The following is a 13,598-nucleotide window of genomic DNA, read 5'->3' as shown; positions in this document are numbered from 1 at the left end:
TTGCATAGTCCACCACTCAGCTCAAAAATAAAGTCACCTTGAACACAGATGTCTGGCATAACAGTCTGCATGCCGTGCATTTTTTACATAAAGATAATAGTTTTAACACAGTGCATTTACCTAGGAAAGTCAAAATTCAAGATATCCAATATCCTTTCTTCCAAAGGAAGGAAAGAAAGCAGCAAATTTAAACTGTGAAAAATGCAATCCTAGAAACTATATCCATGGTTAACACTCTAAGAATTAGATTAAAATTCTACGTTTCAAAATATTAAAGCAGTTATCGTTGGTCGATCATCTTCACCGAAATCTTTCTAAGTAATGATGTTCTGTAGAGATGAGTCTAAGTTCTGTAACTCCTGCATATATTCAAAAGCAATGTAGGTGTAAAATTAACCAAATATAGAAAATGACAATCGGGGCTGGCATCATGGGCTGGCAGCCTGTGCAGTCATGCAGTACTCCATGCTTCTAAGGACTCAAGCTTGGTTTCATGCTCTGCTGTCACTCTCTTGGAATTCTTAATTTTTGAACAAGGAGCCTGCGTTTCCTCTCGTACCGGTCCTAAAAATTAAGTAGCTGATCCTGATTACAATAATTTGGAGAAAATGGCTAATAGCTATAAGGCTGAAATAAGAATCCAAACAAAATTGGGTAAGTTCAAGAAATAAATTTTTTAAAAAACCATGAAATTCAAATTAGATGCACCAGGACACAGTGACATACTGGTGGAGGAAAAATGAATACCCAATGAATGGCTTCCACATATGAGTATAATTGGAAGATAAGACTCCAAAGACCAATCTCTTAGTTGTTTCCGGATATAATCTAATACATCCTAGAGATACTGGATACATTAACTGAAGATAATGGAAATCAAGTCCCTTTTAAAAAAAAAAAACTTCTTTTTTAAATTAATTAATTAATTAATTTATTGGCTGTGTTGGGTCTTTGTTGCTGTAAACAGGCTTTCTGTAGTTGCGGTGAGCAGGGGCCACTCTTCATTGTAGTACATGGGCTCCTCATTTTGGTGGCTTCTCTTGTTGCGGAGCACGGGCTCTAGGTGCGCGAGCTTCAGTAGTTGCAGCACATGGGCTCAATAGCTGTGACTTGTGGGCTCTAGAGCGCAGGCTCAGTAGTTGTGGTGCATGGGCTTAGTTGCTCCATGGCATGTGGGATCTTCCTGGAGCAGGGATCGTTCCCGAGTCCCCTGCATTGGCAGGTGGATTCTTAACCACTGTGCCACCTAGGAAGCCCCCAAAGACCCTTTTCTTTTGATTGTCCAGATGACTGTGTGCATATGGTTGAGAATAAGATGATTATTTTGCTGGAAACTATGAGAGAAATTTACATAACTGACTGTTTCCATTGCAAACTGTTTTACTGGGTACTACTTAGTCTCCTGTATCATTTGGTAACATTTCTGCTAATTTTGAATTTATCTCTACAACAGAAGAGCTCTTATTCCAAATGCTTTCCGCTCCCACTTTCTCAAAGGCACCGGTCCTCTATTTTCCCACCCCTGCTTCTTCATGCCACCAATCTAAGACATCCTAAAAAAAAAGTCAGCACCTTCTCAGTATGCAGTCTCTCATGAGTAAATTTTTTCAGTCTTCCTAATCTTCACCTGGAGTTATCTTCATGTTATCTCAATTCTCTTTTTTTCACTACCAAAGTTCTTCCTTTCGTTTTGCTCACGTATCTTCTCCTGTAAGACTTGTTCTTACATATGAAGTACGTATCTCTACTGGATCTTGCCCCAGATTACATACAGGCTCAAATCTTCAGTATCCCGACAGTCAATAAGGTGTAAAATTAAGTCTGTCCTTTCACTCAAGATACTGATACTTCTCTCTCTTTTTTCATCATTAAATATATTTGGTCATTATCAAAGACATGCTAATACTTTTTTTTTCCTGCTTTATTGAGGTATAGTTGACACATAATATGGTGTAGGTTTAAGGTGTACGAGGTGTTGGTTTGACACATTTATAAATTGAAAAATGATTACCACCCTAGTATTAGTTACCACCTCCATGCCATCACACAATTACCATTTCCTGTTATCAAACATGTTGAAGAATAATTCACATTTACTGCCTTTACTTTACCACTGCCAATTTCTGCTTTTACATCAATCTAATCTCACAGCTGCCCCTCTAACAACTGAACAAGACAGCTATAATTAATAACTGAAGGAGTAAATGGGAGTTGAGCAAACACATCCAGCTGGTAGAGACTACTTTTACAAGTACTAAGTTCTGCAGTTTATGTATGGACAATTTAGTTAGAAGTAAAAATTATTTTAAGTATTTTTATATGCCAAAAAGGAAGTTAACTGTTAGAACTCAGCTGATTCTCAGTTCATTAACTCTATCATTTTACAGAAAATTCAGAAGTTCATAACATTTTATTGATACTCTTTACCTATAGTAACTTTATTTCTCATTAAAATTAGACATGTCAAAAATCTTAGTCCATAAAAGTAATCCGATCAGTAGTTTAATATATAGATGTATTCTCACTGGCTTAATATTTTTGCTAAAAATTATACTTGTACCTTAGCAGTAAAACAGGTGAAGAGACAGCATGTAAAAAAAAAAAGTTGCCTTCTGTAATCATTTGGAGCATAAGTTTAATATCATCTCTTTATGGTGACAGCCTATTTATAGACAGAAGCCAAGACATTTGATATTCTTTCCTTAAGGACACACCAAGTATCAAGAAGTCTGAAAAAGAACTTCATTCATAAAGAAAAAATATGAGTGGTTTATATACCTCTTATTGCCTGCCAGACCACATTTAGATCTAAGACTACCTTTCAGATCTGCTGGAGGGAAAACAGTGAAGACAAGAGCCCAAGATTACCTTAAGTTTCTAGCCTGAGAAACTTAAGAATGGGTTGACATGAACAAGAATGGAGAAACTGTTGGGTAGGTTTGACAGGAGCTCGAATCTGAGTTCTTAAGTTTGAGCTGCTTACTATGTATCCACATAGAGACATGATAGAAGGGTGAATATACAGTTCCGGAATTTAAGGCAGAGCTCTGTACTAGAGATAATATTTTGAGAATCATTAGCATGTAAAGAATATTTAAAGCCACGACACTTGATAAAATATCAAAAGGAGTGGGTGAAGAAAGAAAAGACAGCATGAAGCTTACAAAAATATTTCCTTTACAACTGGATCTAGTTAGGCAAAATTTGTTTCAGCTTTCTTATGTGTTTATGAGTGAGACTGGCATGGGACTTCGTTTCTTGTACCATTTTTGCCAATTTCTAAAATTGAAGTATAGTTGATTTACAATATTATTAGTTTCACATGTACAACATAGTGACTCAATATTTTTATAGATTATACTCCATTTAAAGTTATTACAAAATAATGGCTACATTTCCCTGTGCTGTATAATATATCCTCGTTACTTATTTATTTTATATATAGCAGTTTGTATCTCTTAACCCCACACCCTTATATCACCCTTTCCCTTTCCCTCTTCTCACTGGTAACCACTAGTTTGCACTCTATACCTGTGAGTCTGTTTCTGTTTTGTTATATATATTTGTTCGTTTTATCTTTTTTAGATTCCACATATAATAACAGAGTATTTGTCTTTCTCTTAATTATTTCACTAAGCATAATTCTCTCTAGGTCCATCCACCTGATTGCAAATAGCAGAATTCCATTCTTTTTTAGAGGTAATATTCCATTGTGTGTATGTGTATATACATACACATATGTGTATCTATATATACATACATATACATACACACATGTATATGTATATATACATACATATACATACACATATGTATATGTATATATACATACATAGATATATATGCTACATCTCTTGTATTCATTCTCTGTTGATGGACACTTGGGTTGCTTCCATATCTTGGCTATTGTAAATAATGCTGCTATGAAGATTGGGATGCATGTATCTCTTCAAGTTAATGGTTTTTTTTTTTTTTCAGATGTACATTCAGGACTGAAAGTGCTGGATCATATGATAATTCTATTTTTAGTTGTTTTAGGAACCTCATATTGTTTTCCATGGTGGCTGCACCAATTTGCAAACCTACCTATAGTGTACTAGGGTGCCCTTTTCTCCACATCCTCACTACCATTTGTTATTTGTATACTTTTTGATGACAGCTATTTTGACAGGTGTGAGGTAATGTTTCATTATGGTTTTTATTTGCATTTCTCTGATGACTAGCAATGTTGAACATTTTTTTCATGTGCCTATTGGCCATCTGTACATCTTTCCTTCTTGCACCATTTTTGTCAAATTTTGGTTAAGAAGATTTTCTAGTCTTATATTTTTCAGCCTGTCTTAATCAGCTTGGGCTTCTATAACAAAATACCATAGATCAGCTGGCTTAAACAGCAAACATTTATTTCTCACAGTTTTAGAGGCTGAGAAGTCCAAGATCAAGGTATCTGCAGATTCAGTGTCTGGTGAAGGTCCTCTTTCTGGTTTGCAAATGGCCTCCTTCTTGCTGTATCCTCACATATCTGAGAGAATCATCTCTCTCGTGTCTCTTCTTATCAGGGCATCTCAGATCTTCCTTTTGGAATTTCCTTGCTCTAGCAAGGGTCTGCTGAGGTAAAAATCTCAATTTCTGTTTCACTGAAAATGTCTATAATTTGCCCTTGAAATTTTGCTAGGTTCAGAATTCTGGAATGATGGTAATTTTTTTTCAATATCTTGAAAACATTTTTCCTTTTTTCTGGTTCTTGTAGTCAAAAAGTCTAATGTCAGTCTAAGTTTCATTCCTTCAAAGATGATCTGTCTCTCCTTTCTGGTTGCTAATGTAAATTTATCTTTGTTTTTGAAACTCTGCAGTTTCACTGGGAAGTGTTTAAGACTGGATTTCTATTTATTTATGCTGCCTGTTACGTACTGTGCTTCCTGGTTAAGTAGATTGGCTCTGGAAATTATTCTTCAGTACCCTTCACATATTCCTGCCTATCCACTGTCTTTATTCTCGTCTTCAGAGTCTCCCATTAGACTTAAGTTAGATATTCACAACCTACTCCCAATATATACCTTGCCTTCCTGTTCATACTGTCTGCCTCCTTAGGTTTTTTTTTTTTTTTTTTTTTGGGGGGGGGGGTACACCAGGTTCAATCATCTGTTTTTATACACATATCCCCGTATTCCCTCCCTTCCTTGACTCCCCTCCCCTCGAGTCCCCCCCACCCTCCCCGCCCCAGTCCTCTAAGGCATCTTCCATCCTCTAGTTGGGCTCCCTTTGTTATACAACAACTTCCCACTGACTATTTTACAGTTGGTAGTATATATATGTCTGTGCTACTCTCTCGCTTCGTCTCAGTTTCCCCTTCACCCCCCGCCCCCTCCCATACCTCGAGTTCTCCAGTCTATTCTCTGTATCTGCATCCTTGTTCTTGTCACTGAGTTCATCAGTACCATTTTTAGATTCCGTATATGTGAGTTAGCATACAATATTTGTCCTTCTCTTTCTGACTTACTTCACTCTGTACTCCTTAGGTTTTGGTACCACATTCTCTATATTTCAACTGCCTCATAACTCATTTTTTCAACTCTTTAATATACATTAAACACAGCCATTATTTTTTCCAATTTTTAGAGTGATAATTTTAGTTTTAGTACTCATATTTTGATCTGTTTTTCAAATCTTTCTCATCAACTTTTAGTGTCTTATTTCTTCATTCAGTTCTCACTATCATCTTTCTTTAATATTTCACCTACTTATTTTATACTAATCATCTGCCAATTCTAATACCTGAAATTGTAGGAGAGGTGGCCTAAATTCACTCTGTATTGCATGTGATTACTTTCCTTCATGATGGCTTGTTTTCTTGTGCTTGTGGGGTTTACTGTGAGCTCAAATTTCACAAAATTTAGCCTGTGAGAATACTAAGGCACTTTTCTTTCTAAGAATTTGAATTTGCTCCTCACTAGTACTAGGGTGCTACCAACCTGGAGCTACTTTAACTTAATGTCTTTTCTTGGGGATACCTTGACTCTTACTGATAATAAACACTCAAATAAGCAATCCTCACAAGAATAGGCTTACGGTTACATTTTCAGGTGAGATGATTATAATTATTCTTACTATTAATTTTATAGAGTGGGAAGAGAGAGAGACATTTTTATATTGGGACCTTTTTCTATCAGATCTTTGTTGGAGTATAATTGCTTTACACTGTTGTGCCAGTTTCCGCTGTACAACAATGTGAATCCACTGTATTTATACACATATCCCCATATCCCCTCCCTCTTGAGCCTCCCTCCCACCCTCCCTATCCCACCCCTCTAGCTCATCACCAGTCATCGAGTTGATCTCCCTGTGTTATGCAACTGCTTTATTGGGATCTTCTGCAGACAGAACACCCCCATCCACCACTGTACTGAAGATACAACCCTTGTTTCACATAGAATCTCTGTTCACCTCCCCCCGTTTGCTTAAGCCTGAGGCTCAGATTTATGCTGTATCAAATGGCTTAATCTGACCAAACTCTGGGTTTCTAGTATTAGCTTTTAGCACTAAGGCAATGCAAGCATCAGTGCTCATAGCTGTAGTACTTCTATGACTTTAGTTTCATCCCAAGTTTTCTTTTTGTCCTGACCTTTAAGGTTTTACTCATGCTTCCTTGCAAGAGAGAAAACATTTAAAAGTTTATTTGTTGGAAATTTCCCAGCATCTTGGTGTTTTGCAGAGGGTATTTTAGAAAACCGAATCTGCCTCATCCTTGGGAATGGAAGTCTGCCCCTTCTCAACATATGTGGAATAAATCAAATTTACCTCATAAAAATAATGTGGGGATTAAGTTCAATACTGTTTATAATTGCCTAGCACAAGGACATAAAAACGCACTCAATAAATAGTAGCTTTTACTATTTATATTATTATACATTGATATTTTCTAAGATGTAAACATATCAACAAGGCCATGAAGCATATTCTTTTATTAGATAAACTGGCTTTCCAATAATAATTCTGACCTCACGACTGATATACAGTCACTTATTTGCCTGGATTACTTTACAGTTTTCCTTCAATCGATATTTGTCTATTCCGCTCTACCTATGCTAAGGTAGATGTGACACTGAGTGACCAATTCAAGGTTATAATTACTGGAGCAATTAATGAGTCCCTCAAGCTGCCTATCATGAGCGTTACAGCTAAAGCGGAATCAACCAATTTAGATCTTCCTTCTTCTCTTTTAGTGTCTGGTATTTAATGCCAGGTGAAAAAACTTATAGATGACTTTGAGAAGCCCAGAGATGGGGGCATTAACCACACACAAGAAAGATGAAATGATCACTAATCAAAAAAACTGGTGAAGGTTTTGAACTTCTAAATATGTGTGACTTTAATATTTAAGACCTAAAATGCTTTTTTTAAAATCAGTCATCCCTAGTATTTTTAAACTCATACTGTAAGCTTTCCTTTGAAATTGGGAAACCAGTTACTTGCAATATTTACTTCTTACCAAGCAGCTTTTATTTTTAATATAAGGAAAAGATCACTGAGATTGAAGGCAGCATGGTCAACCAGTCATGTGCCTGGGCTCCAAGAGCACAGGCTTGGGTCTAAAAATACTAGCTTTGTGTCTGATACCTTTTCCATTTCTATAAAATGGGAATGCACAATAGAAGACCTTATAACAAAAGGCTGTGTGACAACAAATGAGAAAATGCATGTCAGACACTTGGAGCAGTGCCTGGGCCTTTGCAACAATGATACTTATCGCTATCATTATACATTTTGTTGTATCACTAACAAATCTTCTGTAGCTTGGTTACTCTGTAATAAATTGGAAAAATTAGATTATTTGGTACAATTTTTTGGAGCTGTTTCCTGGTTTGCTAACCACCTCTCAAATCATTACTGTGAGTAGAAAATGTAGAGTCATATGATTATGAAGAGTGAAAGATGCCTTTTCAAGGAATGGAAATAATTTATTACTTATCTGAATGCAAACTCACACTCTGAAATTAGGAGTAGGATCTAGCATATCTCTTTTAAATATTCATAGGCAATAAAAACTCTGGCTGTTTGATTGATTTAACAGGCAATTGAATGCTACCTTTGCTCTGCATAATTGCAGCTATAAGAAACATTAGGTAGGCAATAAACCCCCCCCCCACAAACCTCTGACACAGGCATTTTAATTGAGAAGAAAATGGGCTAAGCCTCATCTTGAAGAGAAAGGGCACTTTGTTTATTAATGGAAAAAGCTATTTTTCTTTAGACAAAAAAAAATCAAGAAATTTATGGCTTAAAAAATTCAGAATTTTTGACAATCTAATACACGTGGAGTTTTTAAAAAAGGAAATCAATTTAAAAACTCTGTTACTGTACTTATTTTATTTCCTCAGACTCTTAGATAATTTATCCCAAAGCTCCACCTGCATTGCATCAAAACACCAGTCTTTTCAACTAAACATTCAGTGGGAGCATCCAAATGATTTATGTAGCTAACAAAGTATTAGGTGTTTCTCTATTACCTAGATAGTCTAGAATTGATCAAAGTACTCAGATTATACCCTGAGAACTAGAAAAATCCTGTTAGTACTCATGCTTTTAACTCAACAAGTTACCTTTAAAGTCATTGCCATAATAAAAACTAGCAGAACAGAATTTGAGAAAGATATTATCTCTAACATGATGTGGTTTTCATCAAAACTCTAAAGCACCAAATAAGCTTCATTTACACTGCCAAATTACTTTCAGGTTATTACTGGCTAGATATTTTATATACGCATAGCCAGGGCTGAGAGTGGTTTCAAGTTTATGTATTTCAAGCTTATTTAATGTTAGCATAGCATTCTGTTTAATTGAGTACTGAAGCAGAATGAGAAACTTCCAATTTAAGACGTACAGAATGATAAGAAAAAAAAAAGTCCTTTTGTCGGTCCTCTGCATTTTATTTGAATGATGGAGGTGTGCACATTTCATTGTTTTTCATGTTGTAATATATGTATGTGTTTGTCTATCCCTGTCCTGGAGCACACGCGTGCACACACACACATACACTGCTTTGAGGGTAGATACGACAGCATACAACCTAGTAAAAATAAAAGCACTTTCCATGCAGATTTTACATATTGCTCAGGAGAACCCTATGAAATAGGATCTGTCATCACAGATGAGGAAATGGAAGCTTGAAAATATTTCCCAAGGCTACAGGGCCCATGAGTTGTAGGTGGATATGTTTATTGTCTTTCAACATTCATGTTGGTGATACTGGAATATTTTCTCTTGACCAGCTGGCAGGATGCTAAGCTTTGTCAATAAAGGGTGCTGGAGTGACACTGGGGGAGGTAAAGGTTTCTCTGTTCAGTGTGTTTTTACTTCTTGCTCCTGTGGCTCTAGGTTGGCTTGTGGGATGCCCGGTGGAGTTCACCTCGTCTGTTCCCCACCCCTCCTCCCATAAATTTTAGCAGCACCCTCTACAGGTGTCTTCTGACAAATTCAGTGGGCACTCCAGTGGTGAGTTCAACCTGGTTGCCAAATCCATGGGCAGCTTCCTGGAGCCCAAGAGGGTTTCCTTAAGTTCAGTGGAACCTACTGTAGCTAGCTTCCCACGGAGTCCAACAGGCACCCTGTGCGGCTTCCCAGAAAACTCAATAGCATCCCCCACAGGTTACCTTCCCATGAATTTTGTCATCATTCCACTCCAAGATTCTCTTCACACAAGCTTCAGCCCACTGACAACGTAATAGCTCTGGTTTGGGTCAACCCAGAGAAATTCTTTGTCAGCTCACGCTCTGGAGACATACTCTTTCCAAAAAGGTTTGAATCCCAGCCTTGGGTAGAACTCCTCACTTTAAAAGTCAGTTCTTTCCCTGGGTACTATCCCTTGGTTCTAGGGAATTCTTTGGAGTTCTCTTCTATTTCCTCTTAAAAATTAATTACCAGTAAATAATACTTATTTGTATTAAATATTCCCTGTTCAAGCTACTGTATAACCTGTTTTCTGCTACCTGTCTGACCCTGATTAATACAAAGGGCTATTCCAACCCAAGATTTTCTGATTCAACTTTCAATGCTTTAAAACTCAGTCTGAATACAGCAGAATAAGCGTTCACAGTCTGTTGTTGAGTTGAATTATTATCTATTTGGGGAAATACCAGGTTCTAGAACTAAGACCTCTGAAGTGTAAAGCCAAAAAAAGTTTTTGTGTTACTAAAGGTTTGCAAGAGTATTACATAAATGAGGCTGATGCCAAGATCAGGATTACAGAGTTGTCTACTCCTACGGACAGACTAGACAAACACTGAATATGGTTAGGGATTAAAAATTGGGCCTCTTCGCACCTTGGCCAAAGTCAGTTTCACACCTCGCCTTTCAACTTTTTATTTTTTGCGTGAACTACAATTTTTAACCTGACACTAAAATTCAAATACAAGCACATTCCAATTCTATATCAAAATCCAAATGTAAATGACCTTTGACCTAGTTGCCACCTTGGAATACCTACTTCTGCCCACATCCAGTAACAGCACAACAGGGTCAAGGGTCAAAGGACTGTTTAGAATTGCCTATTTCCAGTCCGTAGTCCCTTATATTGATATGGAAAAAGTATGACTGGACTGCTCAACAAAGGTAGTGCAGGATTAAGGACGGTTTGGAGGCTCTCCTACTCCGGACTTCTTTCTTTCCAACATATAAACATGATCAAACTTCTCCCCCATGTAAATAACAAAAGGTTCCCTGCATATCACTGTAGCTACCATCCCCTTTTAGGACCTTTCTTCGCCTTCACAGCCAAGCTCCTCACAAGGATCGTGCACCCTTGCCTTCCCTGTCCTTCTCGCTAATGTCTTCTGTGACACGTTGTCACCAGAGTTTCTCTATCCCCGGGAAAACTCCATCAAAACTGCTCTAGCAAAGGTCACAAGTGACATCCTTTTTGCCCAATTCTGTCTTCATCTTACTGGGTATCTCCAGCCATACATGACAGTTTTTCATGACTCTTCTTTATAAACGGCTACCTGCTAAGCACCCTGGTTTTACCCTGCATCTCCTTTTACCTCTTTGATCATTTCTTCTCATCTTCTTTGTAGACACTGTTTCCTCAGCCGAAAACTTGATTTGGGGTATAACTCCGAAATTCTATGAATTTGGGGTATAACTCCAAAATCCTGTCTACGATTCTTTCTCTCTTGGCTTATTTGGGATTATATCATGAACTCTACAGTTTTAATTAGCATGTAGCCTAACAAATTCCCCATGTGTATGACTAGTCTGAATCACTCTTTTTAACTTCAGGGCTGTGTATCTCTGTCTTACTTGATTAGGAAATAACACCACCTGTGTACTCCGTAAGTACTGTAGCAGATCCTGTTACTGCCTGGCCACAAAACCCCTTAACCTCGGAACCTCTGAGTTCACCTGAAGCTTTGGTGGCCAGTGTGTGCATGCACTGCTAGATGCCCACCTTAAGCACCCACGTTTCTCAGTTTTACGGCTCTAGGCAGCCCAGCAGTACTGGAATTTTATGTACCTAAGGGCAATCCTCAAACACAAAGGGAGGAAAATTGGTGGATAAGTGTTCCAGCTTCCATTAGCCCAGCACGACAATTCTAAGTGTGCTCTATGACACTGATGTTCTACCTAATTTCTTTAAAGCTCCCAGTGGACTGAGCCCAGTAGCTCACAGTGGAGACTCACCCCTAAAAGCATCCTTTATCAGCCTTCCAACCTTTCATTCTCCATTCTTCCCACATCCTCGCTTGTCCTTCTTGGTATCATCTCCAAAATAAACTACCAGAACCTTTAAGGTCTCAATCCAGCGGTTGCTTTTGATTAGTATCACACTTAAGCAGGCATGTCTGGCTCAATGGGGGTAAAAAATGACATGTGATCTTTCACCTCCAAACTTGTTTTTTTCTTACTTTCTCCAAGCTGTTTCTGAAAAATATCAGATACTCAATCACCTGAGTCAGAAATCCATACACACTTCTGAAGTTTGCATTTGCTCGGTACCTATTACCAATGGCCTTGCCGTCAACTGAGCTAAAAGTATTGCTTCTTACTTAGTCTACTGTCTGCAATCACCCTGTCTCTTAGAGCCCGCCCCATCCCACGCTCCACAGTCTCCGCGGAGGTAATGGAATCTGATGGTGGCACCTCTCTTCTCCTTCCCCCTTATATGTTAAACCCTTCAGTGGTTCCCTAAGTGCATGGTTACAGAGCAGGCTTTTTGTGAAGCATAGATCTCCCTTAGCAATCTCACGCATGCCTATTTGTTCAGACTCACCTTCAGCCACACCTCTATTTGCATTCTGTGTTCTAACCAAACCAAATACTTCCGATTTTCTGTATGTGCTGGTGGCTACCTGCCTGGAATCAGCCTCCTACTCTTGCCCATTTGGCTGGTTCCTATTCTAATTTGAAAAATGTAGTGTACAACAAATCTTCTCTAGAAAAGCTACCCCAAATACCTTCCAATGCTGACCCGCACAGGTTCTGTGTCCTTTTCTATGTTCTTTAATCCTCTGTCGTAACTTTTAACCCAATGCTTTGCATCTTATAAGGATATTATTTGTTTTTATGTCCTGAAACACACTAAGAAATCAATAAATTTTTGCTTAACTAATCAATGTCTATAAGTAGTGAAGTACAGAAACTTTTTCTGACTTATTACCAAATCTTCGAACAGTGTCTCACATGTTATAGATGCACTTAGCAACTGGATATGAAACTAAACCTCATTATCATGAGTTTTGTTTTTCCTTCTTGACCAATAATCCATTCTTGATTTAGGACAGTGTATGCAAAACATTGTTTGATTCAGATAAATATGTTATTTTTTTCAATTCTGATTTGAAAAAATTAATTTTTGAATATGAAAACCCCTGTTTTATATAAATACAAACTCATTATTTGGGAAGAATAAACAATATCAAATATCTTGGGTACTAATAAAATCACATCTATTATTAACAGATCACATATGACCATAATAAACATGTTTGTACATGTTTGAAGAGAGAGAGAGAGGTGACGATACCTACACATTTTAATCTTGCTTAGGGAAAAGAACTGTGGTGAGATAAGATCTGATTTTGAACACTAGATTAACTATTTACTCATTTGAAGATTTGAGCGAGTTGCTGTCCTTGGTCTGTTTTGGGTTTCCTATTAAAACCCATACTTTATAAAGTTTCTGTAAAATAAAATGATAGAATACACCTGTAAATATTTTATTCATGTCTAGCACTTCAAAGTTTCCACAACCTGGAAGCTGAGCTAATATTTAAAGTATTCCTCATTTCGACTGAGAGGCATAAAGGTATTTGCTAGACACTTATGCAAATTAGTTTAAAGAGATTTTTCACTCTTCTCGTCATACCTCTTCATGTAGTTCTCTCCAACGAGAATTAAATGTCTCAAGTTCCTCATTGATCAGTTCATCCATGACTCCGCCATCTGTTAGGGTCTGTGCCAATATGCGAATCTGATTCGGGTTATCCTCTGAATGTTGCATCAAATTTTCAAGTGACTGAAACACATTTGCAATAATTACTATTTCTCTTCTTTTTCTAAACCCACTGAATTAACCCCAAATGCTCAGTATCTTCTGATTTACA

At 37.5% G+C, this 13,598-nt stretch overlaps 1 protein-coding gene across 5 annotated transcripts in view; it reads right to left on the bottom strand.

The window, feature by feature from the left end:
* The window catches only part of DMD (dystrophin), a 1,940,210-nt gene that overhangs the window by 1,245,764 nt on the left and 680,848 nt on the right, over positions 1-13,598 (bottom strand). For all 5 annotated transcript variants that reach the window (XM_057717394.1, XM_057717395.1, XM_057717398.1 and 2 more), the window contains one exon: positions 13,361-13,510. In XM_057717394.1, the coding sequence (XP_057573377.1) occupies positions 13,361-13,510 (150 nt within the window). The remainder of the gene's footprint in view (positions 1-13,360; positions 13,511-13,598) is intronic.

The sequence above is a fragment of the Hippopotamus amphibius genome, chromosome X, assembly GCF_030028045.1.
Source record: "Hippopotamus amphibius kiboko isolate mHipAmp2 chromosome X, mHipAmp2.hap2, whole genome shotgun sequence".
Lineage (NCBI taxonomy): Eukaryota > Metazoa > Chordata > Mammalia > Artiodactyla > Hippopotamidae > Hippopotamus > Hippopotamus amphibius.
This window is presented reverse-complemented; position numbering and strand designations above follow the sequence as displayed.